Genomic DNA, 17,259 nt, shown 5'->3' with positions numbered 1-17,259 from the left:
CAGAAACTCAAGCAAAGCCAAGCAAAGAATTCATTCACCACTTCCTATGGGCAGGCAGGTGCTCAGCCGTTTCCAGGAAAGCAGGGCTCCATCACATGTAACGGTGACTTAAGATCTCAGACACCATAACTCAAATGGTTATTTTATATATAGTACTTCTTCTCCCAGCTTGGATTGCTAAGCACAATGTCATCTGGTCTGGGGTATCCCTCGGGTTGGTTGGGATCAGCTGTCCTGGCTTTAACCCTTCCCAAATCCTTGTGCTCCCCCAGCCCACTCACTGGTGGGGCAGAGTGAGAGACCGAAAAGGCCTTGACTCTGTGCAAGGCCTGCTCAGCAATAACCAAAACATCCCTGAGTTATCAACACTGTTTATACAGTTTTATACAACCCCATACCAGTTACTCTGACTAGAATTAACTCTCTCCCAGCCAAACCATTACACCCCCCCATTTCAGGGTCCTTCTAGTATTTCGCTGGTGTCAAGAGAAGGAAACACAGAAATTTACTCACTCTAAATGCAAACATAGTGTTTCTTACCCTTAAAGTTTGTCTTCAGCAGGCTGCACGAGCGAAGTAAATCAGAGAGAATTTAGGTGGTATCCAATGTGCACAGCAGACAGCAACAGGAAATGTAGCAGAACTATGACACCCCTTTCTATGTTTTGATTAGACCTGATTATATTCCTCATATAGTTAAGGCATTTTTCCTAATGCAACAATCCAATCAACTTCATTTAACAATTACTGAGAAAAAAAGGAGTGTAAAGACAACTTACACTGTCAGACAGTATTTACATGAAAACTACACAGTGAAGTATTTCCAGGTTGTGAAACTCACCTGTTAAATGCTTTGCCCAGAAGCAGAATAAAAAACTAGGTCATTAGTCTGGACACACTGACTAGACTAAAACTGTGTCAGTAGAAAATGCACTGAAATATTCTGAAGTACTTTGGGAAGCTTTCAAAAACCATTATTAATCTAAAAGCATAATGAGATATCCCTACCTTAGTGTTTATCATCATGGAAAAATCATATGGCATAACATTTTTAGGTATTTTGGAGATCAGAGTAGCAATTTGCTATCAGTGGATTTTGGCCAGCTATGGCTATGGCAAAAAGGTGCTTTGCTTGGTCTTCTGCACTGTTTTTTTTAAACACACTCTTAGCATTTAAGGTTCAGTAACAGTCTTTTGAGTTGCTTCTAGTCTGAAAACTTCTTTAGGACAGTACCTGTTCAGTTGTATTTATACTCCTTTTTGTAACAGAGGTTACTAAAACCTGTGTTCACAAGGTGGCTAGAAACAGTGAAAACCAACAGCTCTAGCTAAAAAGGTACTATGTGAGAAACCCACAGGATTAAATCAATCATATTTTTTAGTTATTCTAAGGGATGAGACTTCTCCAAGTTATGTGTTCTTTTCAATAAAAAATAATAGGACAAAACCAGACATTTTATTTTAAAGTAGCTACTACTGAAAAGATTGTGATTCAGGCTGATAAAGCCTAAAAACCTTCACTTTCAAAAAAACCCCATCCACTACATGATTTACAGTCAAGGAATTGTACGATTAGATTTCATATTTCATCTTACCTGCACAACTCTGGCTGTAATTCCTTTTAGCTAGGAATTTAAAACCTCTTCTACAAGATACAGCTCTGAAATTGAAATGTTTACCTCCTATCTAGTTAAACTGCCACTTATTCTGTAGTGCATGTTCTAGAAATAAACCTCTTTGTTGGCTAAAGTCAGAACTACCATTTTTAAAATTACAAAATACAGGCTTAGTGTACAAGAGTTAAGGCTTGACATTTTTGTAGTGGTAAAAACTAGGTTCCCTAAAGCTTCTCCTACCTCAACTTCTCCTCTCAAAATTTGCCAAAGGAACTAAAACAAGACTTGAAGTATGATCACCCTCTAAAAATCTGTATGGAAAAAAAGCTGAGCTTGGAACAAATCAAGATCTTTATGCCAGTAACTTTATGAAGTCATGCCAGACTTGTTGTGGCATCTGCATGGCAGTAAGGGCAAACTGAAGTTGGAAGGTGTGAAACCACTTAACAAGAAACAGCAGCTTTATACTAGGCTTGAAGTTTATTCAGTTTAGGTTTTTTACTTTTATTTAAATAAGCAGATAGCTCAGCTGCCTTTCACTTTGCATAGTTCTGCTTCAGCCTTAGATATACCAGTCAGGCTTGTGCACCAGCTAATTTAGTACACTCAGATAAGTGCTTTATACTGCTAAAACAATCTACTGAAGCTTTTGAAATGAGAGAGCCAGTGACCTACCTTCTTACTAGTTCATATTACCATTTTAAACATTGAAACTATTTATAGTATTTGACACTGCAGCTTCGACAAGGACATACATCATGGCTGTTCAGTTCTCAGGCCACAAGAGTACTGAAGGCTGGTCAAACAGCCCAGGAGCTGTAAGAAAGGGATTTCAGAAATGCTTCCTAGCATTTGTATTCATGTTTGATTTAAAATGCAAGCACCAGGCTTCAACAACAAATACCAAGTTCCTCAGCAGTTCTCTGAAATGAGGAAAGAACCTGTATAAAAATCTGATTCAGGTCTCATGCAGGGGGAAGCCATACACATTTATGCTTCATAAAGTTGAATTTTAACTTTAAAATATATTGCAGCTGAATAACAGTGTAAGCCAACCCCTTCTGTGACTGTTCTCAGGTTTAAGAATTTCAACCACATCACTACTGAAGGACTGAGGCTATGACCATGCTAGATTTTGACAGGGTATGTATTTAAAATAAGTAGTCCTAATGAAGTATGTAGCATTGCACTTGTAATTTCTTGACCTTTCAGTTGAAAAGAAAGAAGGTAACTAAATCCTGAATTCATTTTGATCAAGGTAACACTCTTGAGAATGGCATTAAGCAAGAACAAAACCAAATAATCCCAGTTAAATACAAATTACCCTAAATTATTGAAACTCTTGACACCAGTTCTGTGTAATAGTCATGTACAGACCAAATCAGGAAAAAAGGACAGTGATATGTCTTAAAATTAAACCACAGGCAAAATTAATACTAAAATGCATATTAACTTGTTTATTGAGGCACAACAAGGCATTGTGAATAGCCCATACTTGAGGCAATCAATAGTGTAGTAAGCTGGACATTAATACAGTTTAGGGTAAGTGCAAACAATATACATTCACAGCTTTATTAGCAAGGCTACATCACAACTGATAAAGTGCCAAATTAGTGCTGATTCAGTACCCCAACTCCATGATTTCACCTTGCAAAACAGGACCACCATTTCCCCCAATTAATGGAACAACATATCCTCTATAAAGTCAGTAGTAAGTGCAAAGCTAGTCCCACCCCCCTCACCAAGGTGTTTGGAGCAGCTCTTTGTAAACATCGCCACTGGATTTTAGTCCTGATAAAGGAGGTATCCCGAAAAGGTGGAGTATTTCCAGCTACTTCCATAGATGGCTCCCCGATGCAGCCGTAGCCAGATCTGATCTCCCTGGAACAGCTGCAGGACTGCATGGTTGCTAGCTGTTTCATGGTCAGGAGCCCCATCATTTGCATAGGCTGACACAAGGACCTCTTCGTTCTTCATGAGATTCACATACAGTGGGACATTGACAGCCAGTTTCAGCATGTGGAAGATGAAGACATAGGTACCATTCACGGGACAGTTGAACCTACCAAGCTGGATATCAAAAGTTTCTCCAAGGTTGTTGAGCAACAGGTCAAACGCAATGGGCTGGTCTAGAGTTCCAGGGGCCAGGTTGGATGTTCGAGCGGCAGAGAAGGCAACCCTCATCTGCTGTGGGAGCGGGTAGACGTTGCACTGGGAGTATTGGTGGCAGCCTGGCTCGTCACTGGCATATCCACAGGGGTGATGCTGCGGGAGTCTCCCTGCCCAGAGTCCCCACTGTTAAAGGTCTCATTGTCTCGTTCTGGGCTGCTCACCTGAGAGGAGTCACTCCACCCTGCTGTTAAGAACCATTAGCAGCTGTAAGTATTAAAACCCTTAAGCCTGCAGGCATAATCTCAAGCAGCAAGTACACAGGCTTTGCAGCAGATTGATCTTTCAGCCACAGCAAGTTGTCAAAGGACCCCAGTGAGAACAGAACTGTGAAGTGGGCTTACATTCATCACACTTGCATTGAGCAGGATGGGACATAACTGAGCAATGAACAATTACTTCTTATACTTCTAAGTAAGAGAGGGCAGTAGGTTGCAATCGTTTTAGCTTTAGTATGTCACATGTGTCATCTTAAAAAGCATATGCTAACTTCTGAGGGGAAATAAAATGGAATTGCTGAAAAATACTGACAAAGTGAGAGCCACGGCACCTTCAAGATCTGAATTTTCACTTCATGTTACTCACTGTAGTTGCATTTCTAATAGACCTTACCAATTTATGATGCTAGAATATTTAAAGTCTGACAAACTAGAGTTGCTTTTAAGTTCTCTGCACCTCACTCCCCAATTAAAGCTGTTAATCTTTTCAAATACTCAAGTTAAAAGGGTCTATAATGAAAAAATTAATAAATCTGAGAAATTTAGAGCAGTCACACTCAAGTTGCAAACCATTGTTATTTCCACTGGGAAACAACACCTTAAAACAAACTGTAAAATAAGTGAAGTTGCTATGAGATCTTGATGCTAATGAGTACTTCTATCAGCTATTAATTCACCATGATCTCATATTTAGTTCTCTTCTGAGGTATATTCTATGAATCATCCCTCAAACTAGGATATGACCTGCTTTACCCTAAAACAGCTTCCACGGTATGCCGTAATTTCCCTTCAGTCTCTAAAATAGTGATCTACAGCTACTCTTCATCTCACTTCTCATCTGTAGCACTGGAAGTCCCTCTTTTTCCAGCACACAGAATAGGAATAAATCATCTTGTTTCCAGCTCTTCAAAACACATGCTATTCATGCTTGGACTCCAACCAGAACACAGGGAACTGCCCTGAGTGCATTTTCCTAGTCAGGTTATTTGTGACATTCAGTAAGGTACCATTGTGTCAGAACTTGGTCATGAAGACTCCAGACTAAGAATAGTAAAATTAAATCTTCTGCTGTGCAATTCCGTGTAAGAACCGCACTCAAGCCTCCACCTAAGCTTGGTTAACTTACACCAAGCTCAATCTGTTAGGTGAGTGATGGTATTCTGCTTTTCACACTGTTCCCAGTAACACCCCAGCTGCAATGCCCAAGCACATACTGGACCACTGATGTCAGCCTTACCTCTTGAATTTGCTCGAGGACCGCTGCTTATCCCACCTCGTTTATAGCACTGCTGGTAATTAACATCCTTAAAGAGAAGTGTTAGGAAGATGGCTATAAGCAAATCTGAACTCAAGTGAGGCAAATACACTTTTTTTGCTCAATTTATTCAAATCTCTAGCATAGACAGTGACAGAGCTCAGAAACAAGATGCAGATAAACAGCTTTACTTATGGAAAATTTACTTTTATAGTAGCTTGTATGAAGTTAAAGATCTACTTTGATGCCTGTTGTAGCAAGTTAGCTTCTGAACTATGGACTCAGTTGAGGTTATGAGCACTACCCTTAAATCTCATGTCTGTTCAAAGTCCATGAGCCTGCACAAAAGACACTGACAGACCCTCCTCACACCAGGAACCCACCAGGAACCTTTGTCTTCCTACTTTTTTTTTTTTTGGGGGGGGGGGGGAAGGGGGGCACATGTTTTTTGGCCTAACCACATTCTCAGCCAGTCCATTTAGGTGTTCATTATTTTACATTACAGAGGCATTTTAGTGAACCAACTTTTAAAATAATAGACTAGACTCATACAATATGTTATTTACCATCTGTTTGCATTTCAAAGATTCCTTTCAGACTAAAATCAACCTGCCATACAGCGATGTTACCTTTCTGAACTGACTTATTTCAGCTGCTGTCTACCATTCCACAAAAGGGTTTGTCTATGAAACAAAACTAACCTCTAGCTTGTAAGTAATAGTTCACCTGTTAAGATAATGAGAGGCTACCATGTTAGAAGATTTGGCTCCTGTACAGCAGAAGGCTACTGGAAATAAAGTCAATACTTACCCTCTGAGAATATGGCATTCCAGCATAATCTCTACCAGGAAATTGTAACTGGCCATAGTTGCCATTAGCTAATGAAGGTGAACCTCTGTAAGCATCAAAACCTGTTCAAATAGAGTTGATTATTCAGTATCATTCATTGTTTGATTTGCATTACAAGTCCAGAATATAACTATAACTCTTTTTTTGGCAATTATGTACATTAAGTTATGCAGTAACACAGCTATTCTTAAATTTGGAATTGAATAGGGGCCTTGCTACTCCTATAACAAATGCATTTCATTAGCTACTCATAACTTACACACTGGCCATCTCAAAATTGCATGTTTAAAAATATTAATATCAGACCCTATCCATTGCCTGTGATACTAATGGGACGTCCCAGAACAGCTGAAAAGCTTCCTAACTCCAGAAAAGGGATTTAAGGTAGAATTAAGAAACATTTTCTTTTGCTGTTACATACACTGAGCTATTACTGTTATACATTTAGGTGTTACTATAATTTTTGCCTTTTTAGCTATTAGCTTACTAACTTAAGCTATAATTTAACTACCAAAGCAGAGCTGCAAGCAATTCCATACCAGACACCACCAAACCCCGGACGGCTGTTAAGTCACAACTATAAAACTCATCATCTGGTACATGTTCCTACAAGGTACTGAGCAGGCTCAGCCCAACAACTGAAGCACCTATCACAGACTAAATGCCCTTCCACTTCAAAGGGGAATAGGCCACAACCTGCAGCTGGTAGCTACCAACAACCTTAATTTAGTAACTGCTTAAAGTCAGCTGAAACTCTCTATAGTACTTCAGCTAGCAGCAAAAGAATAACTGGTCTGCAGAGACCAAATAAGCCTCCTCTTAAAAAGCTCTTCAGTTTGTAATTCATCTAGAAGGGCTCTTCACTATTGGGAACCTCTCCCCCATCTTGGTTTCTGCTGGTAATATTAAAGTGAGCAGTGCTAAGCAAAAAATACCTTATTTTGGGCAAACACTGCAAGTGATATCTGAAAAGAAAGATGCCTGCCCAGTTTGTCAGCAAGATGCCAGGAGAAAGAATTAAGTGGGTAAAAAGTTCAGAACAGCAAGTGAAATTGCCAACAGAAAAGTCCATATGAGTAATCTAATAACCTGTTACTGAAAGTTCCTATCTTCATGTTTAGGGAAGCTATGAAATTGCTCTGCCATTTGGCTTGACATCTCAAGTACAGGGACCACAAATAAAAGTCAGAATGAACTTCCTTAAATTCTACAACAGAGGGCCCCGTTCTCTGCACATTGCCCTTACAGCCTTGTTTTGAGATGTTTCATATATATAGAACATGAATTTAATACTGTGTTGTGTTAAATCACGTTCCAGTGGTAGTACATTAGATCTTTTTTAGGATGATAGCAAATACAGACGTACCTTTGTACCCACCAGGGGAGCGATACGAGTTAGCCAGTGACCTTCCACCTCTAGCAGATCCTCTGACAGACCCACGACTGTTGAGATAAGGCTGAGGGGGTCTGGGAATAACATTAGCCTGTGCTGGATAAAAGGCAAGGCTACCATTGCTAACAGGAACAGCTCCATCAGGTTGATAGTTCACTGCTTAAAAACAGAAGGCACACATGAATTCAAAGCTTTTTATAACTGCAGTAAGTTACCGTGCATAGAAGCAAGGGCAGCATTAGGACACTCAGAGACCAATTAAGCTGCTCTGAATATTCTGTTCTTCTGTCCCTTTATTACTTCATTTAAGTGATTGGATCCTTCCCTTTGTTTTGTAAGGTGTAATGCTTGTTAAAGTCTACTGTGGACAGCTCAGGCTCTCAGTGTAAGTCCCTAATGCATTCAACAAGAGTCAGTAGCATAGGTGAGAACAAGCTTGCCAGCAGCATGAAAAAACCCAATTTAGGTTAAAATCAAATAACATTTGATTAAGAATTTTCACTGATAAACTAGGTCACCTCAGTACTGACATCTGTTGAAACAGTGAGACAAACCACCACAGCTAGATAGCAATGATGGCTATGGAAAGCAGATATTTGGGTTCAGTCTCTTCAACAGGCATTCCTACCACATATTAGGCAGTTCAACTCCAAGCAAAATGTATTAAAGAATGCTTTTCACTCACAGGGGTGAGTGACTGGTTAGCTTTAAATACAAACCTTGCAACCATGAATGTACTTCCACAAGACCATGCTTTATTTCAATCCAAAAAGCTTAAAATTGATCCAAAACAATAGTATAAACACTCTGCACGTGAAGTCTGTGCAGAGTCACTGCACAAGGCTAATCAAAAAATTACAATTTTCTGTAAAAGAAGTACAGAATGCTTATCACCTGTAGTCTCAGATATCAGAAAGAGCATTGAAGCTAAACATGCTTTCCTGACTGCTACTCTTACACTGTTCTTTTGAGTTCTTAATGTCTCATTCACTTCACACACTACCAGTCTGTTTCTAGCCTAAGACCTATGAAAACCACTCTGGCAGAAAAACAGCAGTTTTAAATGACCTTGAGCCATTTCATTAGATAGCGTTATGAATACAGATCCCTAGCTGTCACTTTCTTTCATCCTAAAACTTCAAGATATTTAGGGGCCAGTTTCATGTCAAATTTAGTGCCAGCTATACAAATCCACCCGGTGCACTACCTGAATGTCAAGTAGGTCAGGTTTGTGTTCAATGCAACAGCTCAAGACCACTTACTAGTTCGGTACTTCTCAGGTCAGATTGAAAACTTATCCCAGCTTTCTTACTTAGCATTCAGCAGCTCCCAGCACTGACAGCACAACTACCAGAGACCAGATTAATGGTTTTAAATAAGAGTATTTCATCATTGCTGCTATTCCAAGCAAATGATTGTTTGACTGGCAAGTATCACCACATACTTGAATTTCTCACCTACTGCTGAGAAATTCAGGCATGTAAGTGACAACAGTCTGTTCATCTAATATAGAAACAAGTTTGAACCAGCCTTTCATCCTGCTAGCAGTTTTGAAATTAAGTTTACATACCATCAACTACATTAGAATTGATGTATGCCTAATGTTAGACATTTATGTAGCACCTGTTAAGAATTTCACTGGGTTAGAAGAACTCAACAGCACATGATAATGAATTTAAATAGTGATATAAACAGAACATACTTAAAGACTACTTGAAATACAGATCCAAGTGCAGTTCTCACCTGAAGACAGAGATTCTTGTGAAAGAGAGGTTTGTTCTGCAACATGAGAAGATTGCAACTGGCATTGAGGAGGAGTCTGTGTACTTGCTGTGGAGAAACTCTGGTTATATCCTGCTGAATATGAAGAATCCTCTTTAATTTCCTGGTCTTTACGTGGAGGCAGTGGTGCATTCACTTTAAATACCTACAACATATTTGAAAACGAGTGCTTAACACTACCAGCTAAAGTCTCTACCTATGCCACCACCCTGCTAGGCTGTGGTTTAAATCCATATGCTTTTTAACATCTCTAGAACACCAACTGTTTCTTAGAAATAATCAAGAACACCATACATCAACCCATCCTTTTCTCTCTCAGTAAACTCACAGAACACACTCCTGTTTATGTAGCTAGTACCCAAGGAACAGCTTGATTGACCATAGCTACTGTACTCTATCAGCAGAGCTACTGTACTCTTATCAGTAGAACAATTACCATACAACAAGCTATTTTCCTTCTATGGGAAATCCACTGACTACCTGTCCTACAGCTCAACCTGAAGCTGGGACAGCTTACATTGAGATGAGATATTCCCATTTAGGAACAACCTGGGTGTTTATATGTGTCTTGGAACCTGATGCAACACTGCTATCCACTCAGACACCATATTAGACATCATTTACCCCTTCAGTAAAGTCAACTTCATCTTTTCTACTCATTTAAAATTCCCCAAGAGTAAACACTTACCCTACATGAGCCTTGTCATTCAAATGTTATAGTCTGGGCAGTACAAATGATGAGCAGATATTACTGTTAGTTAAATCTAATCAACCAGACTCCAGTCACTTCAGTGACTGTATTACTTTATAGCCAATGACACAATCACCAGAAATAATGCTGTTAAAAGTATCAACTAGTATCAACATCAAATAGGCAAAGTCTATTTTGATTAAAAGGATTTAAATTTCACATAAAGAACTGTCAGCACTACTGGTACTGAGTCTACACATGTATCTGACCATTTTCCAAGACTATAAACTCTCCGAAGACAGACTTGGGCAAAAGGCACAGCTACACGATGCAAGAAACAGCTTCACAGCTTGACAATTCTTCCCATTTGCTGATGCCCTTTAATTAAAAAGCAAGAAACAAATACTTTTTCCAGGGTCATGAAACCCAGTATTGCCTCTAAGAGGCAGCATGGAAATGCCTCATGATATTGAAGTGTTGAGCATAAATTTTGAACCACTGTGAAAAAAACAGGCTTTGTTGGTTTTGGTGGTTTGTTTTGTTTGGTTGGTTTTTTAATTTTGATCACTTCATCTGGTAAACAAAGTGATCCAAAGCTAATCCTTTTTCTAAAAGAAATTTGAGAATGCAGGGCAGTCAGGCTGTCAACACCCACATGCTGAAGTATTTGTAGCAAGCAGTCTGCTTTTTCCTGCAGTGAGGGTTAGAGGTGGAATTCAAATCAAGGACTAGGGCTACAGGCCAAGTCTGCCTTTAAGCTTCCATAAGCACAAGAGCAGCAAGAGGATGTTTGAAAACCTGTAATCAGATACTTCCATTACTGTCACTGTGATACCACTATTTGGCAAGGAATTATCCTGGCTATCTACTCAAGTGCAATGGCTATGTTTTCCTGGCAGCAATGAGAATCTAAGCAATGTAGGGAAGAAGAGAACCCTGCACTGCAAAGTTAAATATTCCTACCACTACAAGAGGAATGAACATCTTCATGACTTAGTGACAGATGTTTGCCAGGTTTACCCAAAAATCCCAAGAGCAATCTTGGACATTTAACATCTCTGAAAACATGGCATTAGTTCAAGTGAACTTTCAGTGGTATTGTTATGATCAAAGCACTCTGAACACAGACAAGTTCCGACATAACCAGAATGACTGAGACCAAGACTCCATATTTATACCATGACAGACCCTTACCTTATAGACTGGGTCCCCAAAAGACTCTGGATTCCTCAATCATAGCATGCTGCTACTTCTCCACTTTCAGGAGAAAATCACCACCTAGCCACTTCGCATAACTTAAACATATCTAGCTTAGAAAAAAACCCACCTCCCTACCACTTATTTGTAATGTGCATCACAATTCTGTGCCTCTGAGGTAGGTTCTACTTGGACCTCTTCTACAAATACAGAAAACCAAGCAGAAAAAGTCAATGCAGTGATTTTACTACAGACCACAGCAGGATGTCTCAGATGTTTTAGTTGTTGACTCCTGTGATTTGAAAGGCTATTAGCTACCTTCTTCCACCAGCTCCTACCACATATGTCCCCATACTGCAAGACAGAGATTATCCAGCAAGTTGTGAATTGCACTGGTACTTTCATTAAAATGGAGAATGCCTTTGGAGAATCTAAAGCTTGCTTTTGAGGAAAACATTAAATGAATGTTTGTATCATCTTCTGAAGAACGTACCAGAGGAGTAAACAATGTTACCTTCTCTGCAGTTGAACCTAATGAAATGGAGAGCCTTCCTCTGAACCTCTCTAAGCCTGCACTGCAGATTACCAGGAAGTAACAATGTTTGATACTATTTTTTGAGGCCATACACTATTACTGATGCTCTATATTTGCAGCAAACATCTCAGACTGTTTGGTCTGTTTCCTGGATATGTACACTGACTGCTTGTTAACAACTTAGGATAATGAGCAACGCCAGTTTTACCAAAAAGACATTTTCCGTAATTCCATTGGACTGAGTTTTACCCCACTGAAACAAACACTATAAAAAGCAGCAAGACAAACTCAGGCTTCTGAAAGCATTTTGTCCTAACAGCTATATACTTCAGGATTCCTGTTCTCCAGTGAAGTCTGTTTAATTTGAAATCTTTTCCCAAGAAAACTGTAACATCAAACCTTACTTTAGGGCATAGCTATAAATCTGTTAATTTCAGGCCTGACTTCTCCCTCTTAGTTCCTTGAGGCTACTAAAATATCCTAGTATTAGTGTTTTGGGGACTATACAGAGCAAAACCAGGATCTTTGGTCTTAGCTGACGTGTTTTCCAGGATCTTTGTTCTTAGCTGATGTGTTTTAAGTTCTGAAGGCATTAGAGAACCAGAGGACTAATCTAGGTTTTATTGTTAAAACAAAACGATCTATCGAGTTTGGCACTATTCCAAGAGAAGCCAGTTCCTCAGTGCTAGTCCCAAGTTACATCACTGTCAATTCTTTCTGCGTGTTGCATACTTACAGTCTGCATAGCCTGAAAGGGAGCTGCTGTTATTGTGACAGAGCTGCTGCTTGCTGGAGGAGACTGAAAGCTTTGCGCTGGTGGCACTGATGGCATGGGGGTGCTTGAAGTAGGCAATGGTGACTGTGGCTCACTTGGGAGGGGAATAGTTGCCTGGGGGAAGAACAAATGTAATGAAAGGTCACTTGATAATTATCAGGCAGTAACAGAAGCAGTTAATTTGTTCTAAAGCCTAGCCTGACAGAAGTCAGCAGTTTCTACAGGATGACATTTGGACATAGTAGAGCTACAAAATAGCTTTTGCTTACAATTTCAAATCTTGCTATGCATCCTCAGCAAACAGTACTTCTATTGCAGTCTCTGCTGATTAAGTGAAATGTGCCTATGAGCTACTATACATACCATTCTTTGGCATAATATCACAATAAAGAGACACTAAGTACTTTTTCCCTACCACTAAAGACACACAGAATGCTTTCTGTTCCATTTATTAATAGAAGATTCTTTGGCTGATATTAAAAAATTACTTCTCTTTTCTGGAGGAACTTAGGAAATTTAGAGGGTCTGATTTTTTTCCCTTTCCAACTTAATTATGTTTCAGATTAGAAACAATGCTGAGTTGTCCAGACAAAGTATTAACCAGCATTAGGCCTCAGCTGTGCAGATGGCAAAATGAAATGTTGATTTAGAATACCAATATTTTTAGGAATCAGGAGTCAAAAGGACCACATCTAGAGCCTTACCATTTCAGCAACTTAAATATTTACCTTACTTGTGATAGCTCACCTGGGCAATTTCAATCTTTTTAGGTATCAGTGGCTCAGAAATACGTGAACTTGTCTGATATAGAGGCTGGGAAGTGTATTTCTCATTCTCTTGAGAAAGTGATGTTGCTGCCTAGAAGAAGCCATAATGCACCTGCTATTACAAGCAGCACTACAGAGTTCTGGTAAAGCTATGAAACACCAGTGGAAAAGTTGAAACAAATAGATTTTGAAAGACCAGCACAAACATTAAGTCCAAAGCCAAAGTACTAAACAGTCATCTTAACCAAAGCTTCAAGTAATTACCTTTAGAGATCCAAATTTAGATTACTCTTCTTACACAACTGGTTGTACAACTAGCCCTGCAAAGTCAGATCATTTTAAGAACAGTAGATTACTGCAAGCACTTACAGTGAAGCCTGCAACACACACCTGTCTCACTGAATCAAATGGAAAGATAAGTTGAGCTTCTGGTAAGCTCTGTCAAAGAAGGCTTTGCAAAGCCTGCATGTTCTGTAGTTAGCTCGCACTTGTAAAGTTTAGGAGTTGCTTAATACTTAAATACAGAGCCTAGGGCTAAAGACTACCAGTCCTGTGCTCACCATGTACACATCACAGTGCCTCAGACAGCACTGGGATGTACTTGCACACCAGGAGGAGCACTGTCGCCATGGTGTGTATTCCCTGGTTGTGCTGGAACAAAAACTTATCTACTGCTTTCCCTGGAAAGAAAGACACACTAGACTTCAAGCTGAAGGGACTAGAGATAGCCTGGGCACAAGCAACCCAAATTCCAAACAATAAGTTTGCAAGAAATCTCAGAACATTCTACTAAATCAGATGTTCTACTTTATAGCACAGCACAAGCCTTCTGGATGCATATTGAACAGCAAAATCATTGAATTCTTCTCAGCACAAGGAGTCTCATGGCACTGTAGAAGTGAGAGAAGGTGTCAAGAATTGGGACAGAACTGCTGATTCAAGAGGTAGTAAGACTAATAGCCCTGTCAGAGCATTATATTCAGCTATATAGTATATTGAGAAAAAGTAAGTACTACATACACAGTATGCTGGTAACATGTACATCAGCAAAAAAAATGTAAAGAGAACATTTCCCATTATGATCTACATACTCTGAGTTATAGAGTCCAACAGGAAAGAGCCAGCTGTGTTCTTGAACACAGCAATACAACTCACAAGAGATCTTTAAGACAGTGATCTGCATAAATTGAAACTTCTCAGCTCTAAACACTATTTGAATGTTATTTGAAGATTTAACTGCACATAAATGCAATTAAGCAAAGCTTTAGGTCTTAGCTGAACATAAGGAAGTCAGATTCCCAGTATTTCTTCAGTTAGTGATTGAGAGAACATCTCAGTCTTCAGGTTACACACAGGTTCTGCTGTTTCATGACAGTACCCATCCCAAATTTATGCAACCTTTGTCATCATTAGAGGGAATATTCTACACTGTACCCAAAGCAAATATTTATGCTGCTCCCATGTTCCCACAAGAATGTGCACCACACTTTTTAGTGAGCATTTTTCATCCCACACCCTTCCTGTGTCAAGAAGCAGACTGTTCACTTTGCATTCATGCAGTACTAGCAAGACTTTTCCACCCATCTTTAAGTATTCCAGATTGCAGGCTATACTACTGCTGCCACTTGCATTCTGTCCCTGTATGTTGTTCAAGTACAGCTACTCAGGAGGGCCCCAGCTCAGCTTTCTGTTAGGGCTGGCTGTCACACAGATCTGAATGCCAGTGAACCCCAGGGTATGGTACCTGTGGTGTCACCAAGTCCTCAGTTTCAGAGCCAGAAAGAGCGTGATCAGCAGATGCTAGGGAAGTGTTTGAACCATGCAGTGCCATGGATGAAGCAGCAGGCTTGCAAGGAGAGAAGACAGAGAGAAGGTTTCGAAAATATTGAACGTAAATGTTTGGTTTCACTAAGACTCACACCCTGAGCACGTCCAAGTAAGCCTCACAATAAGGCAGGGACCAAAGTGTTTTGACCAGTTAGTCAGTTTTCTAGGAATTCTCGTTAGTGGCAAGGAAACATTTAAAAGCAAAAGTCACAAGACATGCAAGCACAGCGAGTCAATTTAAGGTTCATTTAACCACAATTACCAAAGCTTGAGACACAATCTTTGGTGTAAGGATCTTGAAAATGGAAACATGCACTACCTAGGAAAGAAACTAGCTGTTCTTCCGCACACAACTACTAGCTATGACCTGAATCTATAGGTAAAATATGCAAGCTATTTCAGCATGTCTTCAACATACTTCAAGAATTTTCAAGCATTTATTGCCCCTTTTCAACCAGAAGAGCAGCCAGCTTTGTCAGCATTTGAGTGATCTTAGACTCACAAGCTATTACCTTGTATGAAATACAAAGCAACTGACAAGAAAAACAACTCAAGTATAAGTCCATGCTGGTAAATAACTTCTATCTGCCTCTTCAGGGCAGCCCTAACTTCAACTTACCTGAAGGGGCTGTTGAAGAAAATCACTCTGACTTGGCAGTTTCTGCTCTTTTGAAGCTGTAAAAGTAGAATGCATTAAGCAACATTTACTTTTAAATTCAAACACTGCATAATAGTTCCAGTGTGCAGTTCTGTTATTTTAAAATATTTGGTATGTGAAGATACAAACTATTTTTATCACGTGGACTGCAAATATTTAAACCTAGCATCAGCAAACTACACCCAATTGAAAACTTCAGGTTTTTGGTAAAAGAGGACAGGTATTCAATGATAAAAATATTTTTACCACAGAAGAGATACCCACTTTCCAGATTAAGAAAAAAATTAATAAACTGGGTAATTGAGATCTACAGCCCAAGATCCACCCAGTCTTTTAGCATGGTCTGTTCTTTATAATTAAACAAGCTATCTTCACCAGGCCTACTGATCTACAGCCCAAGCAAACCCTGTTAGTGCTTGCAAAATTTTACATACCATTTACACTTATAGTATCACCTACCTACAGGACTACTTGCTGGAGTAACTGAAGGAGGTTGGGATGAACCAATGGCACTTGGTGAAGCTTTATCAAAATCCAGAATGGACTCCTTTCAAAAAAAGATCACCATTGGGTAGAAAAAAAATTAAAGTCTAGACACAAATGAAACATTCTCACTTGACAAGCTGCTGTTAGCTAATTAGAGGTAAATTCATTCATTCAGTGCCAACACACATTGTCAGCACTGTTCTCCCTAACCCAGTAGGAACTGGAGCTTTGTGCTACAACAGCACAGAAAAACATACTTGCATGAAGTTGTAAGTCCCTTGTATCTGAGTCATCAGATCCTGAAGTTTTTCCCTTCTCAATACTGGATCTTTTGGAAGAGTTGAAGTAGAGCAAAATTCTGCAGCTGGCTGATGTACAGGTTTAGGCACCTAATAAGGAGAAATTATATTAAATCTAATACTGGAAGCAGGACAAGATCCCTTATCCAATACACTTCCAGAGCAACCAAGAGGTGTCAGACACTGTGGGCCAAGGAATTCTGTGCTGTTATTGATATTTCTTGAATCAAGCTTTCGCTTTATCAGAAAAAAGTCATCTTCCTGTTGCTACAACTAGTTAAGCCACATATTTTATAGAATGGTTTGGGTTGGAAGAGAGATTGAAGATTATCTAGTTCCAACCCCCCTGCCATGGGCAGGAACACCTTTCACTAGATTAATTCACTTCAATTTCTTATAGTCTAATGTAAAGTTGCCTGCATCTAGTGCAAAATTAGGCACTTGTGTCTAAGGACAGTCACATTTAATTTGAAGGACAGAGCAAACTTAAAAATCAAAGCTGCATCACTCAAGATTTACTTCCTCCCAAGAAAGCCTACACCAGTAAGTACAGATCTTTTATTAGGATGGCATTTCCAGACAATCTGTAAAAACTGCACCTAAGAGATATACTGCAAGCAAGCAACTTGGGATGAGACCAAAGCGTTTCTACTAAAAAGCCAGATGATCTCAATGCACCAGCTCCTGCAGAAAGTATTACATCCAAATTTGGCATAAATATACCTGTGCTCCTACACAACAA

General features: G+C 39.5%; 1 protein-coding gene across 1 annotated transcript in view; it reads right to left on the bottom strand.

Moving 5' to 3' along the window:
* Window positions 1-3,046: 3,046 nt before the first annotated feature.
* The window catches only part of CAPRIN2 (caprin family member 2), a 33,324-nt gene continuing 19,111 nt past the window's right edge, over window positions 3,047-17,259 (bottom strand). The window contains 12 exon segments of the mRNA XM_032107182.1: window positions 3,047-3,827; window positions 3,830-3,972; window positions 5,241-5,307; window positions 6,069-6,169; window positions 7,474-7,659; window positions 9,244-9,427; window positions 12,442-12,594; window positions 13,228-13,338; window positions 14,992-15,093; window positions 15,694-15,749; window positions 16,192-16,279; window positions 16,476-16,607. Coding sequence (XP_031963073.1) covers window positions 3,402-3,827; window positions 3,830-3,972; window positions 5,241-5,307; window positions 6,069-6,169; window positions 7,474-7,659; window positions 9,244-9,427; window positions 12,442-12,594; window positions 13,228-13,338; window positions 14,992-15,093; window positions 15,694-15,749; window positions 16,192-16,279; window positions 16,476-16,607 — 1,749 coding nt within the window. The 3' untranslated portion in view covers window positions 3,047-3,401.

The sequence above is a fragment of the Corvus moneduloides genome, chromosome 4 (assembly GCF_009650955.1).
Source record: "Corvus moneduloides isolate bCorMon1 chromosome 4, bCorMon1.pri, whole genome shotgun sequence".
In the NCBI taxonomy this organism is placed as follows: Eukaryota; Metazoa; Chordata; class Aves; order Passeriformes; family Corvidae; genus Corvus; species Corvus moneduloides.
This window is presented reverse-complemented; position numbering and strand designations above follow the sequence as displayed.